Source organism: Crocodylus porosus, unplaced genomic scaffold (genome assembly GCF_001723895.1).
Source record: "Crocodylus porosus isolate Cpor-Errol unplaced genomic scaffold, CroPor_comp1, whole genome shotgun sequence".
Lineage (NCBI taxonomy): Eukaryota > Metazoa > Chordata > Crocodylia > Crocodylidae > Crocodylus > Crocodylus porosus.
In genome coordinates, this window is record NW_017728909.1 from 46,957,895 (window position 1) to 46,975,555 (window position 17,661).

Consider the following 17,661-nt stretch of genomic DNA (forward strand, 5'->3'; position numbering starts at 1 on the left):
ACCCCAGTATTCTTTCCTGCCATGGCAGGGGGTCGGACTAGATGATCTGCTCAGGTCCCTTCCGACCCTAGAAACTATGAAATATAAGTTAAACTGCAGTAGCTTAACCATCAATGAAAGAGGGCTGACTATGTGATAAATTCCAGCCCCTTCTTGCCCTGGAGTAAATTCTTCCTGTCTGCCTGCAGTTTAATACTCAATACTCTCATAATTCTTTACTCTCATGCTCATTTCCTTTACATCTCTTTTGAAGATGGCCTCCTTACAGTTATCAGTATCATCAAGAAGGTGGGAGAACTGGGAGCTGTGATGTCAGACCCCCTTATAAGCCATTTTTCATTACAATAAAATTTCATTAAGGTCACATCTATCCACAGCAGTACTAAAATTAGCATTAATCAAATTATTAATTTATATTTGATTTAGGAAAGAATGCAGATTAATTGTGAGGATATGAAATTAGACATCAGAAAGAAATTTATCTGCAGAGATAAAACCCTTAAGGTCTGAGCAGACTGAGAGAATAAAAGGGGATGCAATTTCTATCATACTTCAAATGCATCTCTAGCTATGTTATACTTTGCTATGATTTATGCCAAATACCAGTGCTTAACAATATTAGGAGATCCATTAATCAGGGTAATGTAAATTCAGTAATATAAAAATATCCCTCTTATTGACTATATGTAAGGTGGCAGCAGGGGGTTTCATGCATACATTTTATAAAGCATAGTGCTGTTAGTATGGGCACTTGCTCAAGACAAAGGTTGTTGACCTTTTAGCAGTGATGGGTTGAGAATAGTGCAGTTTGGTCTGAAGGTGGGCCTCCAGTTGTGACCTGGCCATGGCCACAGATCTTTCCAACCCTTGCCCCCATCCTGGCAGCCCTATCTAGCTTGGTAGGCTGGAATTAAGACAGAGGTTGGCAACCTATCTTTATTGATATAGTTGTTTTATAATTTATACTCTGATGAGACATTAGGCATTCACTTCCTTACTTGACAATTCCTTAGCAGTATGCCCACTTTGGAGACAAGCATCCCAAGAAGAAAGATAAGCTACCTAGTATAACTGGAGGGTTTGAAAAAAAAAAAAGTTCTATCCCTGTGTATTTTCACTAGATCTCCCCTCTTTCCCCCCCCCCCCCGCCTTTTCTGCTTTTCATTCCTTTTTGTTGTATGGAGTGCATGGTAGAACAAAAACTGGAGTGACAGTTGGTCCCACATTACTGTTTATATACTTAGTACAGCGCACAAGGATATATGAGGAACCTGTGAGGACCAAGTTGACAATCCTATCATATTTCAATTAGAACATATGCAGGGGCAAAATAGTGTTCAGTTCTCATAAAAGTAAGTAACTTCTTCCTTTATCCTATCCTATCAGTTTAAGGCAGCAGTAAATTTTAGGAGTTTAGGCATGTAAGGCATTTAAATTCTTGTTTTCCAAAGCTTGCATGTGGGTGGGTATTTAAGCTTGCGATCTGTTTTCCAGTATCTTTGGTAACAACTCTCTGCACATCTGAAATTAGAGTTTTAATTTTAAACTGTTGAAAGTTAGACTCGCATCTAAATCTGGTGAGACAATTAAAAAAGACTTTAGACGCCTAATTTTTGTAGATTCATGGATTTGTAGATGTTAGGGACTAGAAGGGGCTTCTTGACACCATCAGGTCCAGCCCCTACTGTGTTTGGACAGGAAAGATTGCTGGGGTCAGATGACTCCAGCAAGATGACTGTCCAGGTGTTTTTTGAAGATATCCAGAGTAGGTGATTGTACCACTTCTGGGGGAGTCCGTTCAGACCCTGGACACTTGAGTTGTAATGAAGTTTTTTCTTATGTCCAATCTAAAGCAATCTTCTAGTATACATACAGGCTGGGGAGTTCCCCCCTTGAAAACACAGAGGCGGAACGGGATCTTGGAGTCTTTATTGGCTCCAATGAACATTAGCCGCCCATGCCAGACGGCATCCAGCAAGGCCAGCCGTACCTTGTCATGCATCCAAAGATGCATCTCAAACTGGTCCATAGAGGTGATACTCCCCCTCTATGCGACTTGGTCAGGCCGCAGTTGGAGTACTGCATCCAATACTGGGCACCACACTTCAAGAAGGATGTGGACAGCCTGGAGAGGGTTCAGAGGAGGGCCACCCGCTTGGTGAGAGGGCAGCAGGACAGGCCCTATGAGGAGAGACTGAGGGACCTGAACCTGTTCAGCCTCAGCAAGAGGAGGCTGAGGGGGGACCTGGTGGCTGCCTACAAACTCATCAGGGGAGATCACCAGCAAATAGGTAGAGCCCTTTTCTCTCCAGCACCACCGGGGTGATGAGGAACAATGGTAATAAGCTGATGGAGAATAGGTTTAGGTTAGAGATCAGAAGGCAATATTTTACAGTTAGGGTGGCCAAAATCTGGGACCAACTTCCCAGGGAAATGGTCCCCGCCTCTACCTTGGGCAAATTCAAGAGGAGGTTGGATGATCTGGAGTCTTGTGGACTCAGCATTCATTCCTGCCTGTGACAGGGGGTCAGGCTAGATGATCTGTTCAGGTCCCTCCTGACCCTAGCTACTATGAAATTATGAAGTAATTTATGATTGTTAGTCCTAGTTTTCCTCTGGGGAGCCCTGGTGAACAGATGTTCTCCCAGCTCCTGATATGGACCCTTTATATATTGATAGGCTGCCACCCAGTCCTCTGAGCCTTCTCCTCTCCAGGCTGAACAAATCCATGCCTCTCTGCCTCTCATCATAGGGCCTGTTCTCCATATCTCTAACCATACGTATGGTCCTCCTTTGGACTCTCTCAAGGTTCTCCACGTTCTTCCTGAAGTGTGGTGCCCAGAACTGGATGCAGTACTCCAACTGCGGCCTCACCAAGGCTAAGTAAAGCGCGAGGATGACACCTTTAGTCTTGTTTGAGATTCATTGGTAGACGCATGCCAGTGTTTTTTGTTTGCTTTTCCAGCTATGGCATCGCATTGGTGGCCCATGTTCATTATATCAAAACCCCCCCCGGTCTCTTTCAGTTGTGGTGCTGGTAAGTGTAGCACTGCTGAGCCTGTAAGTATGTTGCAGGTTGTTTCTCCCCAGATGGAACACCTTACACTTTTTTAAGTGTTTGAACATCATCTAATATTTGGGTTGAAGGAATCCTTTTATTAAATAAACTCTCCAAACTGTCCTGACTGATCTTGTTTTGGGAGTTATGAGTATTTAATGCCTCATCAGCAGGGATCCTGGTTTTCTGTTTAAAAATCCCAAATTCTTTTATAAAAATTGTAGAATCTCTGATTTAAAACCCCCAAAATCTGCATATTTCCATGATTAAAATGACATGCCTGTGTGTCAATGTGTTATTGTTTTATTGACAATCTTAAAGCAATTTCGAAGCCTACTAGTGCCTCAATCACTATAATAAAATATAAATACCTATACATTTTTGTATTTAATTTTGGTGGGTTTTTTTATCATGGAAAATCAGAGCTCCCCCTGCTCCTTTCACTCACCAGGATGTGGGTCCAGCTGCAGCTGTCTGTCCCCACACTGCTTTCTGGCCTTGATATGCCAGTGCCCTGCCTATGCCATTGCCCCTCACTCCTGACCTGCAGTCCTCCTCCCCACCCAGCCCTGCCAGAGGGTTCCCCAGCTGCCATGGCTACAGGGCCAGGGACTTGGGGCAACAGTCCTCTGCAGCAGCACCCAAGCCCTGACTGCCACCTGTTGGCGGTGGTGACTGCTGCAGCAGAATGGAGCCCAGAGCCCAGCTCCGTCTTCCCCACGGGTGGCATGGTCGGAGTGGAGCCTGGGGTTGGGGTGGGAGATGGAACAGTGCCAGCATTGTGGGGGGCATCCCTTTCCTACCCCACCCCATTCACAAATCTGGGGGGTACATGCCTCGAGGGAGTGTGTGCAGTGGCAGGGAACCACCCCCACCCCCCACCAGTGCCCCCCAGGCAAACTGCCCATGGGCCTGTCCTACTCACCTGGGCCCTGTAGCTGGACATTCCAGCCCCAAGCCCCATGCACTGCCTGGGCTGGGCAGTGCCCCCAGTCCCAGCCTTAGCCCTGCTCAACTCGCTCCCTTTTCTCCCTTGTTATGGGGACCATATTCCCCCCCTCACTCTACCACCACCACCACTACTACCAGACTTACCTGCGGGAGCTGCTCTCTGGAGTTCCTGGCCACTGTGTGGTTGTGTATGTATGCATATGCATATGGTGCCCCCTGCTTGACTGCCGTCTTACTGCTCCACCCAGCCCCTTGCAAGCTGGAATTATGCCTGCCTGCAAGGGGAAACCCACCTTTTCTTGCATGTTTCTCCTCAAAATGAGAATCTGGGTTTTACCAAATTTTTCTGTGGCATATGCCATGGGTGACTTCAGTTACCTAGACATAGATTGGGAGGAACACTTGGCTAAGTCAGATCGTTCACACAGTTTCCTGACTGTGATCGAGGAGCTCTTCCTGACCCAGGAAGTGCAAGGGCCAGCCAGAGGTAATGTTCTCCTAGACTTGGTTTTGGCCAAGGGAGATGATCTATTGTATGGCTTGAACATTGAGGGTAATCTGGGCAACAGCGACTATGAAATTATCAGGTTCATCCTCTGCCACAAGGTGGACAAATCAACCAGCAGGACTGAAGTCCTGGACTTCAAAAATACTGACTTCGACAGGCTCAGAGCATTAGTAGGGGAGGTGATGCAGGCCCAGGAAGGGTAGGCAAATGGAGTGTACAAGGAGTGGTCGTTGCTCAAGGATACAATCCTCAAAGCACAAAAGAAAACTATTCTGTAAAGAGGAAAGGTAGCAAGAAGGGTTGGCAAGCCTTTCTGGCTTAATAGGGACATTGCGGTCTTCTCTTAAAAGAAAAAAAGAGGTGTATGCACAGTGGAAGCTAGGGATGGTCCTTAAGGAGGACTGTACAACAGTGGCCAGCACTTGTAGGAAAATGATCAGGAAAGCCAAGGCACTGAATGAGTTTAGTTTAGCCACGGGAGTCAAGGACAATAAGAATTCCTTCTTTAGATATGTAGGCAGTAGAAGGAAAACAAATGAAAGTGTGAGGTCTCTGCTTAACACCTCAGGACAGCTGGTTACTGACATTTAGGAAAAGTCTGAACTCTGAATGACCACTTTGTTATTTCACTGGACCAAGGGGAAAGACAAGTGAGATAATTCATAAGGGGCATGCCAGGAATGACAGTCTCCCCACTATGGATGCTGAGTGTGTGCAATACCAACTAGAAAAGTTAGACATTTATAAGTTAGCAGGACAGGATGGACTCCATCCGAGAGTGCTGAAGGAGCTGGCTGAGATCATTGTGGAACCCCTGGCAAAGCTCTTTCAGAATTTGTGGCACACAGGGGAGATCCCTGAGGATTGAAAGGGGGCCAACATTGTGCCCATCTTCAAGAAGGGGAAGAGGGAGGACCAAGGCAACTATAGGCCAATCAGCCTAACCTCTATCCCAGGTAAAATCCTGGAAAATCTGATTAAAGAATCTATGTGCAATATGCTCATGGAAGGTAAGATTCTGAACAACAGCCAGCATGGCTTTGTCATGGGTAGGTCTTGCCTTACCAATCTCATCTCCTACAACCAGGTCTCTTGCCACGTGGACATGGGAGACAAGGTAGACATTGTATACCTAGACTTCCAAAAGGCTTTTGATCTAGTATCCCATGATATCCTTGTGGGAAAACTGGAAGATTGTGGGCTCAGCTGCTCGATGGTTCAGTGGGTGGGAAACTGGCTACAAGGTAGGACCCAGAGAGTTCTTGTGAATGGATCTGTGTCATCCTGGCGCAAAATGGCCAGTGGTGTCCCTCAGGGGTCCGTGCTTGGACCAGTGCTTTTCAACATCTTTTTCAGTTATTTGGATGGGGGAGTGAAAAGCTCACTGGCCAGGTTTGTGGATGACACCAAGTTATGGGGCAGTGTGGTCACATCAGAAGATAGGTTGCAGGTATAGGCAGACTTGGACAGGCTCAAGAGTTGGACAGACTGGAACCAGATGTAGTTTAACACTTCTAAGCGTAAGGTGCTCCATATGGTGGCAAATGACCTTCAACATGCATACAGGCTTGGTGGTGACAGTTTGACTTGCACCACGGGCAAAAGGGACCCAGGGATAATGACTGACCACTGAATGAATATGAGCCATTGGCGCGAGGCAGTGGTCAGGGCAAATAACGTGCTGGCATGCATCAGACGATGCATCTTGTATAAAACTAAGGATGTGATACTCTGCACTGGTGAGACCGCAGTTGGAGTACTGCATCCAGTTCTGGACACTGCACTTCAGTAAGGACATGGAAGAGCTTGAGAGGGTCCAGAGAACCCTGTACGATCAGGGACTTGCAAGGCAAGCCATACGAGGAAAGGCTGAGGGACCTGGGCCTCTTTAGCCTAAGGAAGAGAAGGTTGAGAGGGAAGTTGATAGCAGTTTACTGGTATATCAGAGTGCATGAGGAGCTTGGTGAACAACTGTTCCTTAGGGCACCATTGGGGAAGACCAGGACCAATGGATACAAACTCCTGGAAGGCTGCTTTAGGCTTAATACCAGGAAAAACTCCTTCACAGTCAGGGTGTCCAGACTGGAATAAACTCCCTTCAGAGGTGGTGCAGTCATCTATCCTGGAGGTTTTCAAGAGGAGACTGGACTGTCATCTCACTGGGGTCACTTGACCCCAGTTGTCTTCCTGCCTAGAGTGGGGTGGGGCTGGACCCGATGATCTGCAAGGTCCTTTCCAGCCCCTAACAATCTATGAATTTGGAAAGTGTGGATCCCTGATAATCAGTTACTTACCTGCATACTATAGAAATAAGAATCTGAACAACTTTCTTGCCATATTATGATAATTATTGAAGTCTCTGGTCTGTTTTTCCTCATTCACTTGTTGCTTCGAAAATAATTCTGAGCTTTTTGTCTTCATGCTGTTTCTTTTCCACATCAAGCTAGCTTGGCTTATTTTCACATTAGGTACAAACCTGACCATAAAGTATTAAAGAACTTTATTTTTAAATGAATAAATGTTGTCCTTTATTTCTGCAGCCTTGATCCGGAGCAAAAGGAAATGTTGATAGAAGTGATAGAAAAACTCCTGAAAGATAAAAGTACGGTGAGTGACACACATAATTACAGTATTGTTTTTACAAGTAGAATTATACTGTTCAGCTTGTTCAGCTGCAAATGTACTTGCTTAATAATTGCTATAATTTAGCATTTTTGAGTGGTTCACTTGTTTCAGGCAACCTTAATTCTAGAATTTTCAGTATTTGTCTTTGCAACCTTGACTTTTAATGTAGCTTTAAATGTAACTGTTTAGTTTATTTTTTATTTTTTTGAGAAATGTGATAATCTGTAAAGTCAGTATTGAAAGCTAACTCACAAAGGCACAGGGTTAAGTTTGATGTATAGTCACAGTTTTGGTGTTTGTAGTGCTTAATGTTATAAGAACCTTGTTCTTTATAGATATTTTCAGTATTGTAATAGGGTTTTCTCTTTTAAAGAAAAAAGATTAAGACCGAGGAAAGTAATAATTGCAGAAAAAATCCATTCTTATAAATTTCAGAGGCATTTTAAAAATGTTTTAAATCAATAACTTGGAATTATTTGCCTTATGTTATTAGCCTAGAGAAACTCCATAGGAGTGAATTTTTTGAAAACTTACACCCTGACGCAGGGCATTGCTCAACAGAGTAATATTTTGACCACATTTTTAAGTGCTTCTGTGAGCAGGGATACTTTCATACTTCAGACTATGTTGGGAGCAGTGCATTTTTAGGTACGCTTGGACAGAAGCCTTCCTTTGTGTACCTTACAAAGTGAATCCAAAAAAGCATTCTAACCCCTCTTGTGCTTTACAAATATGTATGTACATGAACCTGTTCTACAGTTCTCTCTGTCTTCCGATTCAAAACAGTCTATCACAGTAGTTATTCAGATCCCTAATCCTGGATAGCAAGTAAGCTAGTGTGCTTAAGATAAGTATGTGTGGACTTAAAATAAGTGTGTGTAGAGTCTTCCATGGGATTACTCCCCTGCCTGGGTTTAAACCAGGTACAAGAATGATTTCCTGTATCGGGTCTCTTGCTAAATTCATTCAGCCTGCTTGCAGGGCCAGCTTATTTTATGAGTGTTGACTGACTTACTTCAGCTCCCTCATACCTAAACAAATTTTCATTATGAGAATTTGCTTTATAAAACTGACCCCATCACATCCTCAGCTGTTTTAGATGAGCCTCCTACTTTTTAAAAAATGGCCGAATTGTTCTTGCTGAAATACTAAAAAGTTAACATTTGGGCCCTGTGTGTGTGTGCTTAACTTTTTACTTCAATCTACCTGTATTTTGACTACTTGTAGCCTTCATTTTTTTCTGAATACATTATGAAATATGTTCTGTAAGAATATTAGGTATTCTAAATGAGGAAAAAAAATTCTATTTGTCTAGACAAGAAGACAATAGTTAATCTTGAGTTTGACTGCTGTAGCACTGACATTATACGAGCAGGGTGCAGCATTTTCAGTAGCACTAGGTTTCCTCTGTTCCTTGTTTGGGTAGGAGAGAGAACCCTTCTTATGAAGCTTATGCCAGTGAAGGGGTATAGTATTCATGAAGGATGCAAAAACTTCTTAAACACTGAATGAGTTGGGGCTAAACACATTTCTGAATAGCTTCATCTAGATATGCTTTTTGGCTGTCCAGAATTAAGAACAGGAGCTAGCTGACACACATGTTGTATTTTACTTAACTTTCTATGGCTCTTTGTGAACTTACTGTTTTTGAACACTTAAAATATTGCATTTTGAAATTTGTATTTTTAGCAGAAACCTCAAGCTCATGCAGTTTATGATGCTAAAGAGCTACTTCTCTCCACTAGCCCATGGCTACTGAAAAACAGCTGTATTGTCATCTTTTGCCTTCTTTAGAGCCTTTTTGGGCAAGCAAAGTACAATTTTACTATTTCATCAATAGGTATTAATACTGTATTTGGACCTGCTATATGAGTGTGGTATTTCTGTACAATAGGAATGTGTATTTCACTTCAGAAATCTGTCTGGATAGGGAGCCTATCATCCAGAGCAAGAAGGGGTTTCATCTTAAAGAAGTGTGCAAGACCCCTTAGCCTTAGTGGCTGTGGTCTGATTACATAGTGAAGAAGCAAATTGTGTTTTCTGTCTGATTGCATCCAGGCTGGCACTATATATTCATTTGGTGTGAGGCCCTAAGAGTTCTGGAGTAACAACGCATAGTAGTTATTTGACTATTTGTCCACAAGTACTTTACTTGGGAAGTACATGCTATCTGTGTATGTAAGATTGGCTTCTTTAGGCTTATTGCTTCCTAGATATCTTCATGCTGCCCTCCTTGAAGGCATAAAGGACGGAGCAGGCCAAGCCATCTCTATCCTTCTTATCCTCATGTCAGCAAGATGGAACTTGCTGTGATCCACTAGTGTGATATAACAGCAAGCAGAGCAAGCAATCTGCTGACATGCATCAACTGATGCATCTCAAACACAAAACTAAGGAAGTTTATTCTTTCGCCCTACTCTACATTGGTGAGGATGCAGCTGGAGTACTGTATCTCGTTCTGGGTGCCACACTTCAAAAAGGATGTGGAGAAGCTTGAGAGATTCCAGAGAAGAGCCACCCATATGATTAGAGGCCTAAAAATCAAGCCATATGAAGAAAGGCTGACAGATATGGGACTGTTCAGCCTAGAAAAGAGAAGATTTTGTGGGGATTTGGTGGCAGCTTACAGATATATTGGGGGAGAGCATCAGGGGCTAGGCAAACAACTATTCACTGAAGCGTCCCAGGGAGAAATGAGGAAAAACGGTCAAACTAGATCAGACTCTGGAATAAACTCCCAACGGGGGTGATGCAGGTCTTCAAAAGGAGACTGGACGCACACCTTGAAGGGGTTATTTGACCCCAGCAGTCTTTCCTGCCTAGAGCAGGGGGCTAGACCCAATAATTTCACAAAGTCCATTTCAGCCCTAATCTTGTGTGAATCTGGGAACTGTTACAGTAATTACACTGTGGCTACTATGTTGTAGTTGCCAAAGAAGCTCATTATGATTTGCCAGTTGGCTTTCACAAGAAATGTGTAAAAACAATCCTCCCCCCCCCCAACCCCCCCCCCAACAACAACAACAAAACAAAACAACAAACCCAGATTCTTCTACTATTTTTTCCCATAGATGGTAGTTTCAGATCAGGAGCTGGCAACATTTTACTAATGGGTACCACTGCACATTCCCTGCTGAGACCACCCATTCCCTGCTGAGCCACGGTTGCTCTTGCTGTGTGCAACTGAGCTAATCCGGGGGTGGGTAACTAGTTTGGCAGATCAAGGGCTGCACACAAAATCTTTCAGAAAATATTATTTTAACAAATTATAGATAAAATTAAAATGTTATAGTAGATGTCTGATTTTTAGTATGTGTGTTTTTTTTTTTTATGTCAAAAAATTATTGCCCTGATTTTTTGTGTGTTTTGAGTAGTGTATATAGTGGCGATTTGCATAATAGCTCAAAATTAAAGTTTTCCTCTTGTATATTGTGGGGGGCGTTTGCAGAGGGGGTGTGTCGGGATGTGTGTTGCAGGAGTTGGGGGAGGGGGGGCGCTGCCTGCACACTGGGTCCCAGGAGCCAGCCAGGAGTAGTGGGGGAGGGGTTCACGGCACGTGTAGCAGAGCTTACCTGGGCAGTATGGGGCAAGTGCAATCCTCCCTCTCCCCCTCTCTGCCCACCATCTCGTCAGTGGCTGCCCCTGTAGTGCTCAACATGGGACTGAGCCCTGTCCAAGGCAGCCTGTGCCAGGCTGTTGCCCACGTCCACCCATGGCCCTGTCTGTGGCCAGCACACACTACTCTTGGTGTGGTTACTCCTTGTGTCCTCCCCCCCCGCTTTCAACGGTTCCTCCTACCCCTGATGTGCTGCTGGGGGTAGCAATTAGTGTGTGGAAGTGTAGCAACCGTGGCACTGCATGCCCAGCCAGGCAGGGTGGAAACTGCAGCCGAGCGGCTCCTGCTCCAGCACGTGGGACTCCAATTCCAGCTTCTGGCTGCCTTCCACCCATTTGGAAGGCTGCAGGTGGCTGCTCATCTTGCGGGGCAGGCAGGAGGAACAAGAGAAGCTGCTGGAGACAGTGGGAGCTGAGCAGCTACCAGAAGGCTGTAGCCAGACCTGGAGCAGTCTTGCCAGGAAACTGTGTGCACTAGCCAGGGCTGGGGCTGTCAGCAGGCAGGAGCATGGCATGGGCTGCCTCAGGCGGGAACAGGTGGGGCTAGGCCCCATGCAGAGCTCTGTGGGGGCAGCGGCGGGACAGATGCAGTCAGTTGGTGGGCTCCTTCCCATGGACCATATCCAATCATTTGGTGGGCTGGATGCAGCCCAAAGACCATATTTGCCCACCCTGGGCAAATCTGCTTCAACCCTTGCCCAGTGCAGTCTCCACTGAGACACAGCAATAGACGGTTTTGAGTGGATAATTCAGTAAGCAGAGGCTTCGTTGTTGGGAGAGAAAGCAGCCCTCTTCATGGAACTGGATCTGGGATTACATGTAACCCTCTGTAGGGGCTGGCAGCAAGTAGATTAGTAGTTCTTTAGTAAAATGCAGAGTATGAAACACAGACTGGATCTGACAGCATGCTGGTCCCCTGTTGCAGGCTAGCTGTTAATAAAACAAACCAGATAATGGTGATCCAGTCTCTTTGCAGGCCAGATTCTGCCTATGGCCTCTAGGTTGCTGACCCTGGCTTAGAACCATCTTTACTACAGGTCTACCCAACTTGAGGAGGCAGCCAGCTGATTTCACAAGGAGACTGAAGGACCAGCTGTCATTTCCATGCGATGATTGTGGAGGGCCCCCATGTGCCTCTGCCTGAGGGCCCCCAGTGGCCCTGCTCTTTGTTGCTGATTGGATGCAAGGGCTGTCCATCATGTGGTCCCACTCATTGCCACCAGTTGGTTCCTCTGGGGAGCCAGCATTTTGTTTTCAGTAAGTTTGTTCCCTCCCATGGATTTCATGAACATTGCCAGTTGTCACAAGCAGTGCTGGATTTCACAATTTCTGCAAAATCCACGTAATCGCGATTTCGGTATGTCTCTAAATATTACCGAATACGTTGGCTATGGCTGTCTAGTCGCTGTAAATGTTTAATGCATGCACTTGTTATTGTGCCTTCTTCCACTTCGAGGTAGTCTTTCTAAATGTTTTATTTAGTTTTGTTTTTATTTAGGCAAAGGGAATATCCAAGAAAGCAGGATTTTTTTTATAGTAAGCAGTGTTTTTTGGTGTTTTCTGTCTCTCTCATCCTTATTGATCCTCGCTTAATTGTGCGCCCTGGTGTACATAGCCCTATGCCTGCAAGGAAATACCTATATGTCTTGTCTTTTGCAATTAGATCTTTTTTAAGAAGAAGTATAGATCTAACCAGTAACAGAAGAAATAGAGTGAAGATCAGAAGACTAAGTGGAAGAACAGTAGTGGCAATTTGCTCATCTTTTCCCTGATAAGGCAGTCAATCACTTCATGCCCTGTATGACAGATGGCTTCAGAGCATTCCTATATCCTATGGAACACGTATTTGCTGCAATGATGGGGAACTGTTGCAGTGATGCTGGAGAAGTTACTTGAACTGAAATATATGTTCTGTAGACTTCTGTGCCTGGCATATTCAGTCTGTTGATCAGGGATTGGTAAAGCCTGCAAAGAACTTGTGGCAGACTCCTGCATTGATGCTTGCTATTTCAAACAAAGTGGATATGTGGTGTACTAAGTTACCACAAAGCATGACCCATGCTTTTATTTACATCCCATGTCAGGTTCATTTGGATCTGTTTTTTTTAACAAGGATCCAAGCAACAAGGGCTCCTGAAGACTGGACTGATTTGGCAGAGGAAGTATCCTTATCTTTCATTCTCTAGATGCACATGGCAAATTACCTGTTTCTGGTGAAAAAGCACTCTTAAGGTGTCTCAATTTATGGAAAGACTTCCGCAGAAGCAAAACAAATATTTAAATGAGCATTATATAAGGGCAGCTGACAGCTAAACTTCTCTGCCATCAGCTTGAATGCCTTTGACACATTTTGGGGATCTAGCTCCAGTTGTCATACTCAAGAAAGTCCAGATTATAAAAAATAAAATAATTCATTCCATGGCTGCAGCATCTTTTATCTTTTAAAAACTGAGGTGGCTCTCTGTTCATTAAATGACTCAAAAGCCACTTTTAATTATCTGGGATTTGTATGGCCTTATCTTGTGGAGAAAGCAAGTCAGACTACAGAGTACCTTCAGTCAGCGCCTCTGTTTCCATACTGTTATAATCCATGCAGGGTGCTGGACGTTCCATGGAAGCTTTGATATTTCAGAGCAGAAAACCCATCACCTTCCTTGGACTCAGCTTGCTTGACATTTTTTTGCTATTGGGTTTTATGTTACAATTCAGTCTAACAGAGATTTTGGAGGCACTCAATCATTTTTTCCTGCTTTTTTGGCAACCAATTCCTGTTATAACAAAGTGTGGGCTGGGACAGTCCAGTGGAGAAGGCTGAAGCATTTCAAATGCCTTTTTCACTTCAACCTTCTCAAATAGTTTCATGTGATGAGCGCAGTTGACAGTGAAGATAAGGAAGGAGGAAAATAGAGGAAGAACTGGTTAGGGATTACTTAGACAAGTTAGATGATTTCAAGTCGGCAGTGCCAGATGAAATATACCCTCTATAGTACAGAAAGAATTAGTTGTGGCAATATCAGAGCCATTTTTAGAACTTGTGGAGGTTAGATGAGGCCCTGAATAACTGGAAAAGGGCAAATATAGGGTTTATCTTTAACAAAGAGAAGAAGGAAGATCTGGGGAAATAGACTAGTCAGTATGACTTCAGTATCTGAAAAGATCATGGTCATCACAATTGTTTGAAGCACCTGAGGGAGAATAGAACAGCTGGCATGGATTCATGAAGAGTAAGTCATGCCTGATCAACTTGATTTTTTTTCTGTGAGAAGGTAACAGACAGGATGGGGAGAGAGCAGTGGATGTGTTGTACCTTGATTTTTTTTTTTTTTTTAAACAAGGCTTTTTACATTATCTTCCAGAACACTATTCTTATAAGCTAAGAAAATAAAGACTAGATGAAAGTACTGTAACACAGATGCAGAACTTCTTGAATAATCATGCATAATGAGCAGTTATCAGTAGCTCAACATCTGGAAGGTATCAGGTGGGGTTGCCCAGGGGTCTCTCCTGGTTCTGGTATTGTTTAAAACATATATTAATAATTGGGAAGGTGCGATTGAGTGCCTACGTAGTGAATTTGTAGGTAACACTAAGTTGTGTGGAGGTACAGACACTGGTGTGTAGAGCCAGGATACAGAATGACTTGAATAGACTGTATTCACAATCCAGTCTATTCAGTTACACAATCAGTCAGATATATGTGTCCTTGTTGAATTTCAAAGTTCTGCACTTGAGATGAAACAATTGTATGCACAAGTGCAGGCTGGGGAATGATGGACTAGGCTGTAGTACTGCAGGGAAGGACTTTGGTCACAGTGAACCATAACCTGAATGAGCAAATAGTATACTTTTCTTGCAAAAAAGAGCCAACAGCTTACTGGGTTGTGTTAACATGACCATCACTTGCAAATTAAGAGAAGTGATTCTTCTTATGAGGAAAGGCTGAAAGAACTAGGACTGTTTCATTTGAAGAAGTGAAAGCTGAGGGACGCTTTGATTAAGTCTTCAATACCTGAAAAGTGATAAGCAGAGATCCTGGTTTTCTATATTTAAAAATCAGTTTCTCTGAGAAATTCCAAATTATCTGATTTTAAAAACCCCAAATCCACGTTTTTCTGTGATTAAAATAAAGTGTATGTGTATATATGTATCAGTTGAACACAATGTTTTATTGATATATGTACAATTTTAAAGCAACTTGGAAGCGTAGCAGTGCCTTAATTGCTATAATAAAATAACTTCTAAATATCTATATATTTTGCTATTTGATTTCTTATTCTTTTTAATTGTGGAAAGTAAGAGTTTCCCCTGCTTGCTTTGCTCACCAGGCTGCAGATGCCCCCACCCCTCCAGTCCTGTCCATCCCCACTTTGTGGTGCTGAGCAGCCCTGATATGCTGGTGCCTGGCCTCTGCCCATGCTTGCTGCCCCTCACTCCCAGCCCATATCCCCCTCCTCTTCAGGTGCCCCTCACTCCCCAACTCAGTCCAGCCACCGCAGCTGGTGCCCCTCACTCATGACCTGCAGCTCCCTGCCCACCCCCCAGCCTTACCAGAGGGGCACCTGAGGGGTTCACAGATCTCTGACCATCCCTCCCGGCAGCACCTGAGCCCTGCCTGCTGCCTGTGGGAGGTGGCTGCTGCAGCTGGAGCAGAGCATGGACCCTGACTCCCCCTGCCCCACAGGCAGCATGACTGGGGGAGCACAGGCAGGCTGCCTGCTGCAAGCTCAGTGCTACCTACTCTGCTGCCCTCCCTCCCAGGGCCTCTGCAGCTCAGTGGGCAGGACCTGGCATGGCAAGGAGGCTTGGTGCTGCCATTGGGAGCCCCCTGTTCACCCAGCAGCAGCAGGGTGCACAACTCCATGACGCCACCCTTGCTGCTGCCAGGTGGGCAGGGGGCACCTCACCATGGTAGCACGAGGCTACCGGTGGTGACATCAAGTCTCCCTTCCCTGTTCTGCCCTGCCACACCAGATCATACCCACTGGGCCACAGAGGCCCTGGATGGGAAGGGCATCAGGGCAGGGAGCCCTCCTCCTCCACTTCCTGCAGTGGGCAGCCCACATCCTCCCCCACCCCACATACAAATCTGGGGGCATGTACCCCCTATTCCCTTCCCCCTCTGGGGAGTGTGTGCAGTGGTGAGGACCAGCCACCCCCCCTCCCCTGGACAAGCTGTCCATGGCTCTGTCCTGCTCCCCACCTACCCCCTGCAGCTGTACATGGCCACCCCAGCCCCACGCCCCATGCGCTGCCCTGACTGGTCAGTGCCCCCAGCCTCAGCCCTGCCCAATTCCTTCCCTCCTTCACTATGGGGCTTTCAGTTCCCCTCCCCAGACTTACCTATGGGGAGCTGTGAGAGCTGCTTTCCAGGCTGCCATGCACATGTGTGCGTACGCACATATACATGGTTCCCCCTGCTTAATCAGGTGGCAGTTATGGAGCAGATGGGGTGGAGGAGCGAGGTCACTAGAGCTGGCCTCGGCCCCCTGCCCCCTTGCTTCTAGGAGGTGCCAGCAGCAATGTGGGGGGGCAGTGGGGTTGGGACACCATGGGTGAGGGCAAGGCCACCAGTGCTGGCCTTGGCCCACCTGCCCATCCCCCTCATACATCATCACCACCTGCAGGGCTGATGTAGGCCGATACAGTGGCAGTGGGAGAGGAGCAGGCCTGACACGGGGGGGCCAGGCAGAGAGTGGCCCCGGGCTGACATGGTGTTGGGGGAAGGGGAGGTATGGGCCTGGGCCCAATGTGGAGTGGGGAGGAGCTGGCCCGTTGTGGCAGTGGAGGAGGAGCGGGGGGAGCAGTGGATCTGGCCTCATGCGGCAGTGGCAGGGAGAGGGGAGGCCCACTCCTCTCTGACCCCTTATCCCCCACATCTGCCCTAAGTCTGCTCCTCCCATTTCCTCTGCTGCCGCTCTGTAAGCCTGGGCCCATTGCTCCCCCCTTTGTGCCCCCCCACCGCCTTGGGCCGGCTTCTCCCCACCCATGGGCCGAGTCCTTCCTCACAGCCCCCCAACATGAAGCCTGGGCCTGCTCCTTCCCTTTCCCTGCCGCTGCGATGGGGAGGGGGGATTGGGTCTAGACCCCAAGCATCAGGAGGGAAGGGGGGAGCAGACCCAGATGGGGTGCAGGGGGCACAGGGCTCCATCCCTGCCCACTCCACCCCCGGGGCATTCTTGATGGGCAATTGGCTAGTTAACCAGTATAAAAGCAAAACACATTTGCCATTGAGATGTCTAGTGCAGGGAAAAACAAAAAAATCATTTTTTCCCCCAGCTAACCACTAAGGCAAAAAATCCTGCTTGGTAAAGGCTGTAAAAACCTGAAACAGCTTCCTGCCTGTATTCATAAAAAAAACCCCAAAAACAAACCACTGTATTAGGACTAGGGATGTACCGGTAGAGATTTTTTGGGTTGATATCGATATCTGATATTTAAGGAGGCATATTGGCTGATACCGATCTGATTTGTGATACAGCATGGAGAGCTGCCTTCAGCTGATAAGTCTGTTGTGGTGGAAGGGGATGTGGGCAGATCAACGCCCCACCCCCATGGTGAGGGAGGGGGCAGGTGGTGCCCAGCCAGGGCTGGGTAGGGTGCAGGATAGAGGCACAGCTCGTTGTGGGGGGGAGGGGCAGTTCCCACTGCTGCTTGCACCCCTGGAGGGTTCGGGAGGGGTGCTCCCGAATCTGCATGGGATGAGCGGGTGGGCTGGAGTTGTGGGCTGAAGTTGGGTTCTTCTTGCCAGGGGCTGGGCTCAGGGTGGGGGCAATGGAGGGAGCTGTAGCCACAGCTTCACCGTAGCTCCCTCTCAGCACCACTGCTGTCTGCCTGCTCAGCACAGCCCTGGCTCTTCCTCGTTCAAGCCCTGCCTCCCCCTACATGGTGCTGGACAGAGGTGTGG

At 46.3% G+C, this 17,661-nt stretch overlaps 1 protein-coding gene across 3 annotated transcripts in view; it reads left to right on the forward strand.

The window, feature by feature from the left end:
• Positions 1 to 17,661, forward strand: part of AP3B1 (adaptor related protein complex 3 beta 1 subunit) — a 291,241-nt gene that overhangs the window by 58,632 nt on the left and 214,948 nt on the right. For 2 of the 3 annotated variants that reach the window (XM_019532203.1, XM_019532206.1), the window contains exon 6: positions 7,058 to 7,124. The exons of the other annotated variant lie outside the window; for it this stretch is intronic. In XM_019532203.1, coding sequence (XP_019387748.1) covers positions 7,058 to 7,124 — 67 coding nt within the window. The remainder of the gene's footprint in view (positions 1 to 7,057; positions 7,125 to 17,661) is intronic. 3 annotated transcript variants of the gene reach the window in all.